General features: G+C 42.3%; 1 protein-coding gene across 1 annotated transcript in view; it reads left to right on the top strand.

Moving 5' to 3' along the window:
- The window catches only part of PLA2G4A (phospholipase A2 group IVA), an 85,479-nt gene that overhangs the window by 26,461 nt on the left and 38,033 nt on the right, over positions 1-20,985 (top strand). The window contains exons 5-6 of the mRNA XM_074597824.1: positions 14,252-14,400; positions 18,105-18,218. Of these exons, the coding sequence (XP_074453925.1) occupies positions 14,252-14,400; positions 18,105-18,218 (263 nt within the window). The remainder of the gene's footprint in view (positions 1-14,251; positions 14,401-18,104; positions 18,219-20,985) is intronic.

Here is a 20,985-nt window from a genome sequence, read left to right as displayed (position 1 = left end):
GGGGGCCACAGGTTTGCATGTATAAGGAGATGGGTTAAATGGAAAGACACAGGTTCTTGGGCAGAGGTCTCTGGCATGAGACAGTGTGGGAAACATGGGAAGGGAGGAAAGGGGATTGAAATGGGGACCCCATGATATGATATTAAAGGGAGTGAAGGGTGAAGAAAGCCAGAAGACCATGGCATTATTTCCACCCTCGTACCTCAGGACAAGTATGGTCCTGTAATATAACTTCCAAATGTTATCCATCAATATAATTGGATTTTTTTTCCATACAAAACTCTTATCGTACCAAATGATCAAAACCAGAAAGTTACTTAGGAGGAATCTTTTATTTTGCTAAAACCTGACAGAACTATGCTCAAGGGCCACTGAAACCTGCTTGGTTTCCTGTGAGGCAGCTACAAGTGCTCTGTAGCCTGAGGCACCTGCAGTCTGGGGCATCTCGGGGTGAGCTTCCAAGTTCCTGGGGCTTGTTCTTGAAGGCCTGGCAAATCCCCTGAAGTGAAAAAAAAAAACCACCATATCGTTGCTTCTGGTTTTATTTTGAGAAAATGAAAAATGTTTTTATTTCCCTTGTGTATATATAAAGCTTGGTGTGTTGGAGCCTGGAAGCTGTTTGATTGAATCAGGAATCACGTTAATTAAGATGCATGAAGCTGTGAGTGGTGGAGGATCTTTACAGCTGATTGTGCCAGCCTATATATATAAATTTTTTTTTTTAATTTGATTTGACAAAACTGTAACTTGTTGAAGGCATTTCTGAACTTCTACGTTGGGTTTCTGATCTCAAGGTTGTAGGATTCACTATCAGGGAGGGTGGCTGTGGTACATAATATGAGGTGCCTTGGTTGGGATGGGTACCTGAATGTTGCTCTCCCATGACGGACACTACCAAGCTGTTGACTCTTCTGGTGGGTTTCTTCGGATTTATTCTGTTGGGTTTGCTCCATTAAGTGTAGACAGTGACTGCTCTGTGGGCAAGAGGTAATTTTTACACTGTGGTGGTGATGGAGGCCCTGGGGAATATGAGATATTTCGTATGTTTTGCTCTTCTTTCTTCCATATCAGTTTTTCCAAGACTTTCTGGAACAGCTATGAAAGATCAGAGTACATTTAATTTTATTAAATATGTGGAAGTCCTTATAATTATGTTGTTTGTGTGATATATTTCATCGTAAGGATTTGAAGTCTACCTCTGCTTGAGGAGTTTTAGATTATGTGTCTGGGGTGCATGGTGCCCCAGCTGTGGGTGGGCATGGAGGGCCTGTCTTCTCTGGCATAGTTATCCACACCTCTGTTTCCTCAAGCCCAGGCTGGGAAGATATGCAGTATTGTAAGCAAATTTTTCAAGGTTTTTTGACCTGTCCATTAATGGGGAGCGTAAATGGCTGTGCCATCCTTAAAACGAGGTAATAGATGCCTACCACACTGTAACCTCCACAGGCAATGTGTTTCCTCGAGTGAAGAGTTCACACACACAGCACTGCAGGTTCAAGACATATTTTTAGTGTCCTGGCTGATGTGGGTGGCTGGAACAACAGAGAAAGCTGGAGCTAGGATAGCTTCCAGTCCTACTGTACTATTTTTATTTGGCTGAGATTTCCCATTGTCTCTGTAAGCTTTAAATTTTTTTGTAGAGTGATCTGACAAAGACAAGCAATCAAATCTAAATCTGGGTCATACCAGGATCTGAATAGCTAGGCTACGGTAGCTGCTTTTGTTTCTCACTGATAAAGCACATAAAAATAAAGGAAAAGGCAATAATTGCATCATAGAAACTTTTCATGCAAATGGTTTTCATATATGAAGGAAGACAGTTTGTTTTCACCAGTTTGTCAATCTGTGAATGTGTGTGGATGATAAGAATGTATGACCCAGAATGTTTGGGAAGGGGAGAAGAAAAGTTTTGAGAGCAGATTCCCTCTTTCCCAGGAGTTCATTCAGGTCCTTATTTTAGGTATCTGCCCATTTACTGTTGCCTTCGTATAGGAGTATTTCCTTTACTGATTTCACTTGTTCTAATTTTGTGGTATCCCTTTCAAGGTGGCTCTCACACTCTAGATATTGTCCTATCAATATCCAACCAATGCAGCTCTATCTCTACAAAATATTTAGATTCTCTCTTAGTGACTGCTGCTCTAATAGCTGTGCTCAGCTCTTCTGGCTAAGTCTTTTTACAGGCTGGAAGATTTATGAGATGAGCACCTGCAGTGGATGTGTGGTGGGTTGACCTTGGCTGGCCACCAGGTGCCCACCAAGCCACTCTATTGCTCCCCTTCCATCAACAGGTTGGAGGGAGGAAATAAGATGAAAAGCTCTTGCGGATCGAGATGAGGACAGGGGGATTGCTTACCTATTATCATCACAAGCAAAAAGACTCAGTTGGAGGAAATTACTTTAATTTATTGCCAATTGATTGTAATGGAGTAGGTTAGTTAGAGATAAAACTAAAAACATCTTCTTCCCTACACCTCCCTTCTTCCCAGGCTCAACTTCACTCCCGGCTCTTCTATATCCTCCTTCCAGGCAATGCAGAGGAATGGGGTTTTGGTCAGTTTGTACCGTGTTGTCTTGGCAGCTGCTCCTTTCTTCATGTTTTTCCCCTGCTCCAGGGTGGGCTCCCTCCCACAGCATAAATTCCTTCATAACCTTCTCCAATGTGGGCCCTTCCCATGGGCTTCAAGAACTGCTCCACCATAGGCCCTTTCTGTGGGGTACAGTCCTTCAGGAATGTACTGTTCCAGCAAGGGTCCCCATGAGCCACAGTTCCTCTCAGAAAATCTGCTCCTGTGTGGGCTGTACATGGGCTGTGGCTTCCTTCAGGGCACATCTGCCCGCTCCAGCATGGGATCCTCCACAGACTTCAGTGTGGGTCTCTACTCCACCACGGTCCTCCATGGGCTGCAAGTGGACAGCCTGCATCAGTATGGGGGAATCTCTGCTCTGGCACCTGGAGCATCTCCTCCCGATCCTTCTTCACTGATTTGGTAACTTCATAGTTGCTTCTGTCACATTTTCTTCTTCTTCTCTCACAGCTGCTGCACAGTATTTTTTACCCTTTAAGTACGTTATCGCAGGGGTACCACCAGTGCTGCTGATGGGCTCAGCTTTGGCTAGCAGCTGGTCTGTCTTGGAGTCAGCTAAAACTGGCTCTGTCTGATATGGGGCAGATTCTGGTATCTTCTCACAGAAGCCCCTCCTGCTGCCCCAACCTGCCACAGAAGCCCAAAACAAGATGGGATATGTCAAAATCTGCATGTTTTTGGTGAGGATTTAATTACCCTAATTGGTTATCATTCTGCTTGTTGCCGGGGTCAATAGACCTTGTAAAATCACTTTGACTGGAGCTTTTGGAAGAGGCTCCAAGGCCTTGTCTCCAGTCCAGTGAGGTTTTTATATACTGGATGTTTAGTTTTGAATCTACTCCAGATACCACACCATACTGTAGAGCCTTTCCTTACTGCCATGAAAGTACCAGAATTCGTAGAAAAGAACCAGCAACTGCATCATTCTGGAACAGAAACACTTGCAAACCGTGGTGGTTCTTTCCATAGGATCTGTCCCCTTCTGGATTTTCAAAGGGCTTGGTGGAAAACTGGGCCAAAGGAAGCATCATAAAATTTGTCTTACATCTTTAAAGATCCGTGTTTAAGTATACCGGCTTTCAAAACAATTCATAGCATCTACAAAGGAAACCAGTTGTATGACTGTTAATAATCACTAATCTCGCTTAATCCTGTTTTCAATTTGCAGACTTTATTTGCTTCATCTTCTTATGATGTTATGGTAATAAACAGTGTAATTCTGGGCATTTTTAAGGAAAAAGTCTTTTCTTAAAAACATTAAAAGTTAGGATAGCTTGTGGCACTGGTACTCAGCTTCTATCCCAGTTTCTGTCCACCCAGTTGGAATTAAGGATTCATTTCCACTGTAGTTAGACTGCTCAGATAAACAAGTTAAAGTATCGGGAGCACTCCTGTCAACAGAGCTAAACCCCTGCTTGCAAAACTTGCTAGCACGGAGGTGGAAAGCAGCTTCTACAAGTGGCTCTTGGCACAGTTAGCATATGCTGCTGCAACTGGCAAGAGACATCCCCTGCAAGTCTAGGAGATGTTCCTTGGCTGGGCCAGTGCCACTGACCTGCCTCCTGGCTCTCCAAAGGAAAAGTGGAGCTGTCACGTTATGTGGGAGGAGTGTGTACCTTTCCCTGCCTGCAGCACCAGCCTGGTCCTGGCTGTGGGATCTGCTTCAGCAATGTGGATGGGAGGAGGAGGTGATGTCCACACATCTTTACCCTGGGGCTGTGTTCTCTTTCAGCCATAGCTCTTGGGGTTGGAGCTGGCTCATTTAAAGCTGGAGTCACAGTAGCCTCATGCAGTGTTTTCAACTTGAGCTTGCTGAAAGGGAAGGAATTGGAGACTTGCCTGCTTGTGTTAGGGCAGGGACAGAATAGTCTGTGTTACAGCAGCTCATCCAGGATGAATCTAGCTGTTCTCTGTGTCACAGCTGGCTGGTCTTGCACCTTGACTTAGATACAGTATACTTGACTTAACTGTTGCAATGTCATCCGATAATGCTCTTCCTGCAAGGCCATTGGGCAGGCCCTGATTTTTGCAAGAGAACTTCAAGAGAAAAACAAGCCAAACTCCTCCGCTTTGCCAGCCTAACAGCCTGGAAAAAGTAGGTCAGAGTTGGCCAATCTTCCAGGTCCTACAGGCTGCACATGCAGATCTTCACGTGGCCGGGAGCCATAAGATGTACTACATGCTTAACAGAGAGCAAAGCAGAGGAGGGATGCTGGAAGTATCTTGCAGGAAGGAGACAGAGAAGTTGTGCTAGGGTGCCCTGGATGGGCAACTGAGTCCCAGGATGACTAAGCTCTGTGGGCTTCAGTTTGATTTGACTCTCTCTGACAGCCTTGGTACCAGCCCTACTTTTGGTTGTGTTCTGTAGCGGTCCCTACTCCATTGCCAGCCATAGCAGCTGACTGGCTCTCAAGCCATAGGCTGGTACTGAAATATGTATCCTTAAAAAATGTGTATCTTCAAAAATGAACAACACTTGTAAGAACTGCTCGTGAAATGTCTACTGCAGATCTCGGTCTAATGTTGAGGCAATCGTAGACTAGATTTCAGTTTCCTTGACACGGGCAATATTTTAGCCAGAAGCAGTGCTGGGAGGTGAAAGTTGTGTTAGAAACAGGCTTGTGTGTTCCACAGTGAAACTGATCCAGAAAACGCTGATCTTTTCAGTTGCAAAAAGACTTTTTTGATGAGAACCAAATTTTGTCTCTGAACACTTAACCACGTAGTTATTGAGGCAGGAACTGTTTCTGGAAAAGGTTAGTGAAAATTTGTTTTTGTCTTAGAGGAAGGCTCTCCTGTTACTCGGTTACACCGTAGTGATAATGTCAAAGCAGTGATGCTGGCTTAGACCAAGGATCCATCTTGCTTGATGTTCTGCTTGAAGGACCTCCTTGTCTCCCTGCCCTTGCCATGCTATCACCAGCTGCAGCCCCAGGAGAAGGGAGCTTGACAGTGACTGGGAGCTCTTTCGCTTTCATGTGCCGTCCTGTCTCCAGGCAGAACTCCTTCAGGGAGCTGCAGACACCACTCTTTCTCAAGTTTGAGCCTTTCACTCCCTCCATTTACAAGGGTTCTCCCTCCTTTTATTCCATTTGTTCTCTGTAATAATTTGATTTTTTTTCAAGCTTTCTTTTCTCTCTCGTCGCCCTTCCCATGGAGGGCTTTGAAGTTGTGTTAAGAGTTCGGCTAATGCCTGATCCTAGAGGAGAATCAGGAAGAACATCAGTCACAGTCAGATACAAAGGAAAAATCCAAACAGGGTAAGCGTGTGACACTTTCCTCTGATCCTCTCCAAGCACTCGGCTGCCTTCAGTAAGGGACTCCCTGAGCTGGATGTACTTTTGATGTAATTAGTAGCCCTTGCTGAGTTTTTCTTGCATAAACTTCACTGGTTTTCCTTCAGTCCACATAAGTCTTCTCATCCACAGCTTCTTTGATAACGAGTTCTGCAGGTTGCTATCTACTGCATGGAGAAGATGTTAATTTGTTTGTAAAATGGGCTTTTGAAAGTGTGATTTGAAGCACCCTCTGGTTACTTGCATTTTGCAGAATGCAAACCGCCCCACGTATGGGTCTGTACCAAAGAAAAATCCTTACACATACATGAATGTGCTAACTTATATATTTGTGACTGAATGTATTCTGAAAGGGAGGGGAAAAAGTCATTTAACCTTCATCACTACAGAAAGAAACACTTTTGTAAGACCTGTAACTAAAAACTGCTCTGTCAAAGCATCCGGCCAACAGCCTTGTAGGACAGGTGAAATACAGGGAATGTCTGCTTAGTGCTAGGTTTTGCCAGGCTTAGTTGGCCAGATGAACTCACACGCACAATCATACCTTTCCCTCTGTGGACCTGTTAACGTCAGCGTGCGTGTGCTGTTCTGACTAAGCGCTTCGTAATCCATTCATTCAGTAAATGAAATGCCTGTAATAACCCGACCGAGCAGCGAGGTTGGGGCAGACACGATTCACAGGTGTCACTTTTAATTTTGAATTTCCTGTAACTGCTTGCAGTAGCAAGGATGATGGTTTTACTTAGATGTGATGTTTATGTAGCCAACCTGAGCTTACACTTCGCTGCGGTTCTGCCCAGTTAAGACAGCTCCAGGTTTTTAAAACCTTCCTGACAATTGTCTGAATTAAAGAGCCTCATCTCGCTCAAAGACATGCAGGCTGCACTTCAGCAATATAGTAAATCAAGCTCTAGGGCTGCTGATAGAGGACCAAAACCTCTAAAGCCTCATGATACCAAACACAGATCCAGTGTAAACTTGTTCTGCGGATTCAGAAAACGTTGCCAGTTTAAATTTGTATTAGTGGACTTTATGCCAGACTGGAATAATCTGTACTCCATCAGCTAACATAAATCTGGAGTAAAAGTCGTATTGTGGGTTTTGAGCAATTTTCCAGGAATGTGATGATGTGCCTAAACCTACTCTAGACGAAATTATCACTGCCCAGATCTGGGCAGTGGACCCACAGTCATAGCTGAACAAGGCAGCCATGCCGCCTCTTCCTTCTCTCCTGCTTGTGTCTTTGTTGGCAGAGTGGAAAGTTTCACACTAAAAAAGCTCTTAAGAACTAGGCATTTCAATTCATTAAAAAAACAAAGACAAAAAACCCTAAATCCCTTAGATTCTGGCATACCACTAGAAAACCAGATTTTTCTCTGGGCTATTGCAGGGTAATGTTTTAGTCATTTTTCACTGCTGTCTGTCTGTAAAGGGAATGGTACAGATAACCTAGAGAAGTAGTCCAAGCACAATCAAAAGAGACTTCAGGGCCTTGGGATGGCTGGTAAGGGAGTCTGGAGCACAGGATATTTTTTCCTCTCTCTTCCCAGTTGTGGGCAGCAACATTGGAAGATGGGCCCAGTCTACTAATACATGGTTGTGGGGCTCAAAAACACTGAGACCTGCACACCACAGCTGGCTATATTAATCCTGTGTCGCTCAACCAGGAACAGGGGCTTTTAAGAAACTCGGGGACAAACTTTTTAGCAGGGCATGTTGCAATAGGAGAAGAGGCAATGGCTTTAAACTAAAAGAGGGAAGATTCAGACTAGGTAGAAGGAAGAGATTGTTTACTTTGAGGGTGGTGAGACACTGGCCCGGGTTGCCCAGAGAAGTGGTAGATGCCCCATCCGTGGAGACGTTCCAGGCCAGGTTGGACGGGGCTCTGAGCAACCTGGTCTAGTTGAAGATGTCCCTGCCCATGGCAGGGGGTTGGACTAGATGACCTTTAAAGGTCCCTTCCAACCCAAACTATTCTATGGTTCTAAGAGGATATTTTTTTGGTCTTGGCACTTCTACAAATTCGCTTTGAACCTTCAGCGAAACCGATAGTGGTCTCCCACCCCAGTAAACTGGGTGGTGGTGCACAGCCTGTGCTGGGACTTCAGGTCTTCCTCTTGCTTGAGTAACACCAGAGATGAAAGGCAGTGTTATACAAGGCACTAATAATCCCTAATAAGCATATTACCCAATGACAGGATATCTCATAGCATAGCTGCTGCTCTGGGAGCTGCCTTACTTCACTTGTTGTCACCTTCCGCTCACGAAATCTTGCACTGCATCATCCCTTTTGCAAAATTTCCCTTGAAGATGAAGGCAAAAAGCCCTGGCGTTCCCTATGACACCTTAGACAACCTGTCACCTCCTCTTTGAGAGCGCTTACTGTTAATCTCTGTGTATTCCTGGGTATTTTAGGTTCCCTGTGGCCTTCTGGCCTTCAGTCTAGCATCTGTATTAACTGTTAGACTATGAATTTCTTTGAAGACTCTCAGAAGTTTCTGCTCCCAGCGAATGGGAGGCCTGAATTTATAGCAGACTCGGCTACAGTCCTCTTTGAAAACAGAAAGTCAGAACAGAGATCAAAAGTTTGGCTGTGTTGCTGTCAGCTGCTGCAGCGTTTGATGGTATTGGATGGGGAGCTTGTGCTGGTGGGGCTGGGGTGGTTTTTTAACACCAAGGTTACCTAAGAGAGTGATGAGATAGATGAGTGTGCATGGGGCAGCCGGAGCCCGCCAGTGCTGCTCCTGGCATTCCTGGGCACCACCTCTTCAGGCGGGAGAAGAACTTCTTGGTTTCCAAAATCACACCCCCAGCCTCCACGGCAAAGACTCCACATACTAATTTGTTGCCTGTGAATTGGCCGGGGGGGCAGGGGGTAAAACCAAGCCGATGTCTTCCCCTGAGCACCCAGTATCCTGATAGGACTGGTTACCACTCCCTCCACCCTGTTACCCAGCCAGGTGCCATTGCTGGCTGCTCTACAGGGGACCTTGCCGCTCTGCCTTTTTTCCGTTCCTCCTTGCCCATCTGATACTGAATTAATTAATCAGTTACTGGTGCCTAAGTTCTGAACAGAGGAGACATCTTTTTTTAGGCCCTTGTGTTAGGCTGTCCTTTTACTAGTGTGCAGCAGAGAAAGAGTGAGCCAAATTTAATAGTTCATATATTTGTTAATATGTTGTTTGGGAAGTGTTAATTATTTGACAGTTATTGATATTTGACAGTTATTGATAAGTACTGTTTTTAAGAATTCCCTTTTCAAAAACTGGAAAATCACATTAAAGTGGGGAAAAAAATGTGATTTTAAAATTCGTTATGTTTTCACCTGACTGTGGCAGAGAGATCAAATCATATTTCCATGCCGCTGCAAAGCATATTGTCCAGTGAGCCCCGTAAAATGCACTATTTGAATAAAAATTTGGTCATTATTTTTAAACACACGTCAAAACTATCTTTCTGGCCTAGGAAGAAACTCACGTAGCTCACACCATGCTGGTTTACTGGCATCAATACTAGTTACCATTCAACCCGTTGAAAACACCTTTGTGCCCCCTGCTTTGGGTTTCTCTAGAGAAATGGTAGGTTTGATAACTTCCATAAAATTCCGAGGAGCCCTGCAGCCAGACAGCAGTGGGCATGTGCTGCAGTAAGCCAAAAAAATGGTGGAAAGTAGACAAAAATGGTCATTCGGGACCTAGTAAGACTTTCTGAATGGGGTTGCACTTCATGGTGGAGGATGTTGGTTAATCAGAAGACAAAAAACTCCAACGAACCAAAGTAACGTAGCTTTTTAAGGAAGTTCTGCCATGTACATGCTGTAATACTCCTGTAACTGTGTAAACGTGGTGTCTGGAGATCATGAGTCCAAAAAATCTGGATCCAGATTTACTGTCTATAATGGTGATGGATATATTAACTGAAATGGAAGTTAATATAGCTTTATTTAATATCCATTATGATCGCGAGTGTTTATGATATCCTCATGTGGGGAAAAAAAATGCAAATTCTTATGGTGCAGATTTTTTTTTTTGTAGCAAGCCAGATTTTGGAATACTTCAAGAACTTTGAATTTCTTTCAACTTTTGATGGACAAATTAGATAAATTTTAATGTATGATGATATTGGCTTCATCCTTGGTGCTTTATATTTGAATAGGCTTTCTGTAGTTTCTTTGTGTCTATTATGCTATTGAAATAATTGAAATTGGAATGACTGAAATATAAATTATGTCTGAAATATTAATTATATTAATATGAGAGCCTGATGACAGTCATCTCACCAAATTAGTAACATAAGATCGAATGGTTTCCAGTCATTGTAGAAAATTTTACAGGTTTCTTTAATAGATTGCTTAAAGCATTACTCATTTTTAATGTGAAAATGATTGATCCTAATTACTGTCCATTGTGTGTTTCACTTCATGATTCACAATGTAATTTAGAGATAGGATTCTATAGCAATTACTTAACCTGGAGATAAATCAGACAAGGAAAAGTCATGGAATCCTTACTTCCTACCTCTCAGCCATTTCTTAAGCCGGTGTGTTTAAAAATAACACCCTGTCTTCAACCCCTGAAGATTTGGTGGGTGCTGGAAATCTTAAAAAATTATGACAATGAACATTTTGTTAATTACCTTTATAATTCATCTAGTTATAAGCTGCGAATTGCAGGACCCTCTGTGAGTTCCATCAACATCGATGCAGAAACTCTTGATTTTATTTTTTAGTGTGAAGGTGGGGTTTGAGTTACACTTGTACCTAATTGTCAGGTCATATTTTGTTTTTCCTGAGCGATACTAAAGGTGCCTGGTCCCTCTATTTCAGAGCGACTTCTATGCCTTCATGTGTGAAGCTCTTTGATGCTGGGAGAAGTGTGGTGGTTTAGTGGTATGGACATGTTGAGGCACTTACTGTAAACAGTGAGAGTGTCAGGAGGAGAGGAAAACAGAATCATACCATTATGGCGGTGCATGCGTCTATTTGCAAATCTTCCAAGTTTTCCGTTTGCAAACCTCACCAACTTTACCTACATTAAAAAGTTGAGGTGCGTTGCAGGTAGCCAGCCTGCAGATTCTGAAGGAGTCATGCGAATGCTTGAGCAAAGAATAGGAGGCTCCGAAAAAAAACTTCCTGTGTCCTGAGGAAGAAATACAAACTCTTACAGGTTGTTCTTTTGAAAAGTCTGTGGTTGGTATTTCAAGTAGGCTGCTAACATAAAGGCAATTCCACGACAGCATTGTCTGTACATAGATAATTTTCTCATATTGATTACACTCACAAAACATCAGCTTTTGACCCATAAACCATTTCATAAAGATGCTTCCTTCTGAAATCAAAATATAAACAGTAGCAGTGATCAAGCTACTTTTCACTTACATTTTCAAATTAGTTTTTTTGAAAAACCTACCTGGCAAATCAACTAGCAAAACCACAAACAGGAGCAAATACATCAAAGCAAAAGGATATAGACTTTATCTGTTTGATAACCTTAATGTTTTGAAATACATTAAGTGAATACTTTTGTGTTACTTGCCAGATTGCTGGTAGCTAATTCTTGCTCCCCGACCAATAATAGGGAGTAAGGTTTTGATTAATAGAGTATAGTTTATAGCAATAGCTTAGAGCACACAGTCTTCCAGTATTTTTCCTCTTCATCTGAAGAAGCAAGTTATAAAAGAACAGATTTTCATTTTTGTAATTGAAAGTAGCACAAAATAAACTTTCAAACATGAAAGGGCGGATGATTAACTCTTTGCCTCGGGTTAAAAAAAGCAATAAAGGCAGGGAGTGGGGGGGCGGGCTTGGCAAAGCTGAGTAACGACGACTGATTTTTCTAAGTTTAGTTGTTCTTTGCCTTGGGTTTAGTTTCTGTTTCGACACTTGGTTGGAGTTGGCCTGAGAGGAAGTTAGTAATGGCATCTGTGTGCCAGCTGTGTGGTGGGACAGGGTTTCCACAGCCTTTGGGATTTTAATCACAGATAGGAAACCATTTGTTGTTTGTGTTTAAAATTAAAAATTAGAGTTTTGTAACTTATAGCTAGGGCCGATCACATAAAAAATTGAACGCAATGGGAAGCACTGATGTTTTGCCCAGGACACTCTTCAGCACCGGTGTTTTGGTTAAAACCCCAGCTTTTGTAGTTAAGTTCAGTCTCTTGGCAGAGCAAGTCTGTAGGGTTTACTGCCAAAGTTGTGCTCTGTATACAGACTTCCCGGATGAGATCTTGTCACTTCTGATTTTGGTAGATATTTTGCTCCTCAGTTTCAAGGGGCCTTGACTCCTTTCTGGCAAAATTTTGTGTAGTAGTTCAAGGGAGCTGATGTATTGACCTTTAAAGGTCCCTTCCAACTCAACACGTTCTATGATTCTATTCAGTAGAAGCTGGCAATTAGTTACATCTGCCAGTGGGAAAACAGATTTAAAGAACACTTGGGGGTTGATCCTCATCTCCTGACTTTAAATGAGAGACAAGATCAGATATAACGTCTTAGGAGCTAATAAAGATTGCTATATCAGGCTTTCCACGCTGATCCCCAACTTTAAATAGCTGCTTGTTAATTTTCCAGGTAGCAGCATGACCTGCCAAATGGTAGCAATTAGCTAAGCCCTACAGACATGGAGCGTAGTGAAAAACTCCATAAGGAGTTCTAGGGAGTGTTGTGGCAGTCCAAGGAAATCCTCACATGGTGAAATCTTTGAATCACAAAGGCTGTTTACATACAAAATTGTAATTGAGGGAGCCTGAGTCCAGGATAAGATTTGTTTGCTGTCCCTAAAGTTTCCCTAGCTAGAAGAATACTTAATTCAAAGTATAACCCTTGCACGTTATTCTGCATCTCCAGAGAAACTGGAATTACTTTGAGGGTGAGTTCAGTATCTTTTATTTACAGCAGTGGCATCAGAAGGCACAATGGCTCTGGCCTACGTTCCCTACTTGAATTGCCAGGAGGCCAAATGTTAGGAGTTTGGATTCCTTTCTGCCCTGGTACACATACAGAACCTCCTAAGTGGTTTCAGAAAGCCTTTTTTTGTTGTTGTTTTGTTGGTTTTTATCCAAAAGACAATTTATTCCCATTTGAAAGTATCAACCTTTTTTTATTTTATTTTGCCTTTTTCTTCCTTTTCCCAGATGAAATGACCATGTGGTTCTGGACCTCTCCATCTCACTGATAATGTTATATTGAGATCCAAGAGTACCTAAAAACATTTGACTTTGTTGGAAAAAAAGTATCTTTAGACTTAAATGGTGTAGAAGGAGGAATGTTCAGACCCATTTTACCTAGTAACGGGTTTTAATCTCTTTCAATAAGAGACCTTTAAGGAAAGGATTCGTGTTTGTGGTGGGTATTGCATTTGCTTGAAAATTGGTCACTAAAGCAGAGGACAAACTTTAAAGAGAGGATGCTGGAAACCACAGCAGAGCAGGTAGCTTTTCATGATCACCAAACCCACAGAAATAGCTTCCCATGCTCTCCCGTGAAGCATCTGAGCAATGTTTCTGAGAAATCTGTAAAGGACTATATCAGCCTTGGCCCAATTTGACAGAAAAAAAAATATCTAATTGGATAGAAAAAACCTCACTGGACAGAAAAAAAATCACATGCTTTAACCGGTTGGAGAGGTAGAATTTTTACAGCTGTCAACAATGCATTCTTTGCTCTCAGGAATGGCTATTGTTAGACACGAGATGAGTTTTATCAATGTCTGTTTGTTTTTTCCCAGTGCTAATTCTGATTAGCTATAGTTGGCATATGTTTCTTATTTTTGGTTAGTGTTCTGCACCGGTGTTATTCAAATATCCTGTGTAAATAAGCTCTTGGTTCTGTAGTGACCTTCCCAAAGCTCTGGTGACCAGAGTGGCTTCAGAGGTGAAGACCCGTCCTTACGCTGTGGTTTAGCAGTGACTGGTTCCCTTTGGGACTGCCAAACCAGCAAAGGTGAAAGAGGATCCAGAACTGTATACCAAGCTGCTGCTTTTCATTAACTGAAGACTGCTTTTGGGGAATACTTACTTCTGTGACACAAGCCAAAGTAATTAAAGGCTAGAAAGAGAGGAAGGGGTAAAAGGTCTTAAAAATAATTACCACTGCCGGGTAGAAGTTTACATATTTCCGATCAGCTTCAATCAGTCCCACTGCCATTCTGTTTGTTCAAGGCTTTTCTCCTCCACTCTTAAAAGCATAATGTCGTCTTCTTCTTGGGTTAATATGATTGTATCATTCATGTCATTATATTGATGTAATTTATATAATTGAATATTTTTCTGTCATAGACCATGAGGTGCTCTGTGGTTTCACATAATTGCATTGACTATTACAACCCAAACTTGAGTTTTGCATACTTAAACATCTGTTTTGCTCTGCAGTTGACACTCCAGATCCCTATGTGGAGCTGTTCATCCCATCCGCCCCTGATTGCAGGAAGAGAACAAAACATTTCAATAATGATGTGAATCCTGTGTGGAACGAGACCTTTGAGTTCATTTTGGACCCCAACCAAGAGAATGTTCTTGAGGTAAATCGTAGAATCATAGAATGGTTAGAGTTGGAAGGGACCTTAAAGACCATCCAGTTCCAACCCCCTGCCCTGGGCAGGGACACTTCCCACCAGACCAGGTTGCTCAAAGCCCCATCCAGCCTGGCCTTGAACACCTCCAGGGATGGGGCAGCCACAGCTTCTCTGGGCAACCTGTTCCAGGGGCTCACCACCCTCACAGGAAAGAATTTCTTCCCGATATCTAATCTAAATCTCCCCTCTTTCAGTTCAAAACTGTTCCCCCTCATGCTATTGCTCCACTCCCTGATCAAGAGTCCCTCCCCATCTCTCCTGTAGGCCCTCTTTAGGGACTGGAAGGCTGCTGTAAGGTCTCCCCAGAGCCTTCTCTTCTCCAGACAATTACATGGCTGAGCTGCATCTGTGAAAATTGAAGTTGTACAATGTCTGTAAGGTTAAAATAACAGTAGCTTGTACGTGTATGACATCTGCTGTCTCAAGATTACAACTTTATTTTAAACATTAAAGGCCGGTTTTTGCCTTTGGGTGTGGTGCTAAGCAAGAGGTGTTGTACAAATTGTATTATTCAAGGAGTAGCCTTGAGAGTCATTTTAAGATATGCCTCTGAGTCATCTCTTAGACTGCTGCTGAGGGCTAGTAGGTTACAATTCTTCACATCAGCCATAAATTATTTTCTCCTTGCTTCCTATACTGATTGAACTGTTATGGGCAGTGAATAGGCAGGGACAAAGTCAAGTCTCTGCCCATTCCTTGCTTCTCCTTGAGGAGACGGAAAGCAGAAGCATGGTTGTGTCTCCTCTATGCCTGGAGCTAAGGGCTGAGCAGCCCACCCAGTGATGTTTTGGGTACTCTTACTTCGTGTGCAGGCTTGTTGACTAAATCACCATTAAGTCTCAGTGTGTTAAGCCTTTCTGGATTGTGTACAAAGGGTGAGTGTTAAGTGTAACTATTTTATAAGTGGGCATGGCAAGCATTTAAGGTAATCTATAGTCCTTTGTTAGCTTGGTTCTTCATAGGGGATGGCCCTAATATGTGAAGTCTTCTCACCCAAGTTTACAGAGAGCCTGTCTAAATTGGCCAACTGGGACAGAGGCTAAAGCTTATGAAGCTTTTCATTGAGCTAGGAACCATAATCTCTTGATGCTAAACTGTTCAAGGTCTGAAAATTGAATTGTGCTTCCTGCAAGGCTCCCTGTGTTCCAGGGGAGAGGAGTAGGTTCTACAGCTCGGGGAGGAAGAATCCTATGATCAGCTCAATGGAGCATGAAGAACTATCGTATGCATCCTGCATAAGAGAGAACAATACTAGGGAATTCACAACGACTTCACTACAGCTTTGCAGGAAGCAGATGACCCAAAATAGTTTCCACCAGCTGGTCAGGTGCAACAGTCATCTGGGTTGATTCTTGCTAAATGTTTCGGTTGTAGACATGCAAACCGGCCATAGGAAACTTGAGAAAAGTTTGAAATCTCTCACTTAGTACTTGAATTATAATAGCAAGTCAGGCAAATCGGTGTCAGGAATTAGAAAGAGGAATGGAGTGATTCTGGCTTCTTTGCGAGAGAGTATTTGTGGAAACAGGAAGAAGTAAAGAAGAACTTGGTTCATCAACCTGCTGTTGTTGCAGTATGGGAAATAAAAAATGTTTCGATTTCACCTGATAAAATCTTTGTGGATTCTAACAGAAGTCCTGGGGCACAGAGTTTTACCCATCTGTTTGCAGATCCTGTGCTCTTTTGGAAGATCTGCAAGAGCTACAGCTGGCTAGATAATTGATGTGATGTGTTGTAGCTCTCATGGTCTTCAAAAGATGAGCATATTGGTAAACTGAGGAATAGGAAATAATAGTTAAAATGTGTTAAATAATATGTTAAAATGTGAAGAGGTTGAGTGGCAAGCCATTGATTTCTTACTGTTCCATGCTCTCAAGTATTTTTGACCATGTGGAGGCCTGGGTCATTCCCTTCCTTCTGTGGTAACAATGCAACTAGCTCATTCCCCACCAGGGTGGGAACCCCCAGTTACTAAAACATACTTTGTAATTTCGCTAACACTTTGTAAGGTGTTTCTCAGTTTTTAGCATGGTTTTATCCAGTCATTATAAAGTACAGGATTTTATGAGCTCGCATGCTGTGGATTTCCAGCAGAGCATGGCCATAGCGTACTGCCAGGTTCTGCGAGTCTCTGTCTCCTCCAACAGAACACAACAAGACTGATTATGAGTAGAATTTGTAAATGTATCTTTACAATAAGTAAAGGCTGCTGGTGGTTTCTGAGACACCTGCTATAAAATTCCATGAAAAATGCCTGCAAAGAACCTGTGATACCATGTAATAATGTGGTATCTATTGTTAATTGTGGACCTGGTTGATATATATATTTGAATACACATATATGTGTTGTTCATGGGAAACATTCTTTTTGACATGAAAGGTATAGTCTTTAGGTTAAAACTGATACTTGCCTTCTGCCATTGTTGTGTATACACAGTCATGCAGTGTCCAGCAGAGCCTTTCGATTCCGCATGGTGCCATGTCAGAATTCACATCTGTGAAACCACCTCCCAACCCAAAACCTCTTTGTGAATTCCCAATATCACACAGACTCCGCCATCCTCTCGACTCCTCAGATTATTTTAATCTAAATCTTTAACTCTGTCCCAAGTGCAGTTGTCAAGTTTGCACTCTGAAGTGTAAGCAGCTCTCCAAAATCCCATTAAGAAGTTTTTGCTATTGCTGTTGGTTTTAAAAAACAGCCTGCAGAGATTACAGTAATGGTCATAAAGTTCTGCAAGGAAACAGAACGTAGATGCCATTAAAATTATGAGTTCTGTCCTAAAATACAGTTCATGATTTCAAAGGGTTGCTTGTGGCACAGGATGAAGAAGATTCTTTATAGCTGAGAAGAGGCTGAACCCAGATGTAGCAACTATTTATTCAAGTGATTCTATCTTGATTCCATTTGTTTTATGCAAAAGATATAGTCCAAGCCACAAACATATGATATTTTAAAAGATACAGTTCCACAAAGTGGAAAAAAATCGTAAGCCAAATGAGTTTGGAGAACAACACAAACAGACAACCATGCAAATGGTAATTTGAAATTCTTTCTGAAGATCTTACTTGAGAATTGGAAGGCTGCCACTGAGAAAAAAGCCTACTTGATGTAGACACACATGGATTAGAGCAAAAGCATTGGACAGTGTTCTGCGGTATCCACATACATCTTTGGATAGTATCACATTTTGAAAAAGTACATGCTCTAACATGGAGAGTATGAGAAGAGACTTGAAGATCTGGCTGGGTACAGGGAAAAGCTTTGTATAATGTGGAATGCTGCACATTTTGCCAAATTGTTGCTATAAAAATCTTGGTCTGTAGGTACAAGACTAGGATGTATGGATTCTGCCTTCACTGAAAAGTTGCTATATGTTTTTTGGCATATCACATTTAAAACTAAGTGTGGTGTGGTGGGTTGACCTTGGCTGGACACCAGGTGCCCACCAAAGCTGGTCTTTCACTGCCTCTCCTCAACTGGACAGGGGAGAGAAAATAAAACATGTCTGTTGGCATTGGGCGTTGACTAGATTGGGTTAGGCCTATTCCTGTTCCTTTTTTTTTTTTTTTTTACTTTAGGCATACTCTGTATGGAATTAAAAAGGGATTTATCGAAGTAGAATTGAATACGTGTGTATCTTTTCTAGGTTACTTTGATGGATGCCAACTATGTTATGGATGAGACTCTTGGCACATCCACATTTCCGATATCTTCTCTGAAACTGGGAGAGAAGAGGGAGGTCCAGTTAACTTTCAATGATGTAAGTTGTAATATTCATTGCCTTTGGTGCAGCTTTGAACATGATGGAAAGCTCTTAAAAGAGCACCTGAGCTGAGAGACCCAAACTATTGTGTAGACCAGGACACACCACATCTCCTTTGTCAGGTGTCTGAATTCTATCTGTGCCATGTTCTGCTTGGATAAAGCTTCTTCACAAATCACTAGAGGATGGTGCTTATAAAGGCTAAGTGATGTGTCCTAAGGACTCATGGAGTCTGCAGTTACTTGAGTATTCTCTCAGACACTTTATAGAATCATAGAATTGCCTAGGCGGCAAGGGACCTTTCAGATCATCGAGTCCATCAACCTCACTCTGACAAAAACCATCACTGAGCCATATCTCTAAGCACTATGTCTGCCCGACTTTTAAATATCTCAATGTCTTTTTTGTGGGGAGAGGCCCAAAACTGGATAGAGCACTTGAGGTGGGGCCTCACCAGTGCGGAGTACAGGGGAATGGTCACTGCCCCAGTCCTGCTGGCCACACTGTTCCTGATACAGGCCAGGTTGCTGGTGGCCTTCTTGCCCACCTGGGCTTTTGTTGAAGCATAAGAAAAACATTTGGCCTGCTCTTAATGCTCCTCAGAAGTAGATGTTCCTGGATGAAAGGAAATCCCAGACTATTTCTGATCCCTCAGGACCACCTCAGGACTATGTATGGATGTGTTTTCTTAATATAGAGCTAAGTTTTGCATTCAAAAAGGGGTTAGAATATATCACGGAGGGAGTAAGGGTGGCAGCCTTTCAGTCAGGGAAGAGCTGAATATCTGGGGGCAGGGGACGCGGTATCTCAGGTGGGGACTGGTCTCTGCATACCCTGCTCTGAAGTTCGTTTTCTAAGTATTCACTGTTGCCCGTGGTTAAACACAGAGTTCTGGCCTAAAAGCACTGTATTTATCTTCTTGCAGTCCTGCTGAGAGGAGAATTAAGAAAAACAGTGCTACCGAATGCCTTACTGTCCCTTCTGAGAGAATCCTCTTTAAAAATCTAGTTTCAAACTTCCTCTTGTTAAACCAGTTTCTGCACTACTTGATTCAATTAACTTTAATGGTCTTTGTTAGCGTGAGAGGTTGTGCAGAGTTTGCTGGTCAGTGTGTTACCTCTGATACTGATGCCTGTGGCTTCTGAAAAGCTAACAGGAATTCTTTTATTATTATATGTTTCACTTTCAATGACCGGCTTGTTGGAACACAGCTCTAGTTAACATGCAATAATGCAGTAATTGGGTTATTCTCTTTAAACGTGTATACAGACCAGATGGAGTTAGTTTAACAGGGATTGTCTGCCTGCACGGTAACTCCTGGAAATTGTTGTTAAATCTGTGTGTAACTGAGCTCATTCTGCACGTATTAAATACTAGAGTAACATATCACAAGCCATTCTGAACATAATTCAGTACTTGTAGTTATATCCATCACATCTGGTTATCTTTATATTTATCGTATGCATATACCATAGGTATAAATGCTGTCTGCAGTTCTGTTTTGGGATATGGTTTATTATATGATGAGAAGTCTTGATTTGTGACTGCTCTGCTCTTTTCCATGTGGTGTAACTTTAAAAGTGTGGTTATAGCACGTAACTGGTTAAGGCCTATTCATTGGAAATCAGACTGTTTCATATGTAATATTTAGCATTTAATCAGGCGTAGGCTTATGGCAGTTGGAATTTTGAGATGGTCTTTTTTTTTAAGTTACTGCATTTTTTTAAATTTTCTGCATATTTATTTCACTAAGTGCTTCAGTAGCTCTTGGGCTTCCACAGCGTGGGCTGACTGCAGATACCTGATTTTGCCAGGCACGAGGTGAGGTAGTGAGAAAGACCTGATGAATACATTTTGAAAACGCAGTTTACAAAGCTCGTGCCAATAATATAAGGCCATACCAAGTTACAGATACGCTTTAATGTCTCCTCAGCACTCAGCAAAGCTCGGTAGAGAACATAGGGGAAAAAAAAATCTGAAACTTATAAGCAGATGGTAAGGGAACAGCAAGTCAGGTTGAGCCCAGTGTAGACAATTTGTACACAATGAGTATTCCTGAGATTTCTGTGGCAATCTGTGTAAGGTATAGAAAATGTCATGCTAATTCCCTATTGGAACATTTCACTTCAAGCATTTATTTAATACTTTTTTTTTTTTTCAACCATTGGATCACTGCGTGGTTTCTGAAGTGCTTTCTAAATTAATAATATGTCAGGTGCTGGAATAATCTAATTACTACCCTGTTATTTCTTTGCCTTTTCTTTCTCTCACAACCCTGTTAATACGCTTAATACACTGTTAATATGCCAGAATGGTATTGGCCTTCTTGGCCCCCTGGGCACACTGCTGGGTCGTATTCAGCCGGCTGTCGACCAACAACCCCAGGTCCTTTTCCACCAGGTAGCTCTCCAGCCACTCCGCCCCCACCCTGGAGCGTTCATGGGGTTGGTGTGACCCAAGTGCAGGACCCGGCACTTGGCCTTGTTGAACCTCATACCATTGGCTGTCCATTCTGTCTTAATTCTAGCAACTTGGTACTCTTGGATTTTGCCTAACACCCAGTTGGTGCTTTAAGCATCACTTTTTAACTTTTTGCCTGCATGCTACCCCATGAATATTCTCTGAAAGGCTGAGGTGACCAAGCCATAGCTGATGGGTCAGGTAGTTCCATGGGGTCTGCAAGTGAAACCACTACATGGGGACATTAATTAGTTTACTTGACTCTTTGAGAAACTTGTAAGCAATCACTCTTCCTGTTTGATAA

This window comes from Larus michahellis, chromosome 8 (genome assembly GCF_964199755.1).
Source record: "Larus michahellis chromosome 8, bLarMic1.1, whole genome shotgun sequence".
Taxonomy (NCBI): Eukaryota; Metazoa; Chordata; class Aves; order Charadriiformes; family Laridae; genus Larus; species Larus michahellis.
The sequence above is the reverse complement of the archived record's forward strand: the minus strand, read 5'-3'. Positions and strand labels throughout refer to the sequence as shown.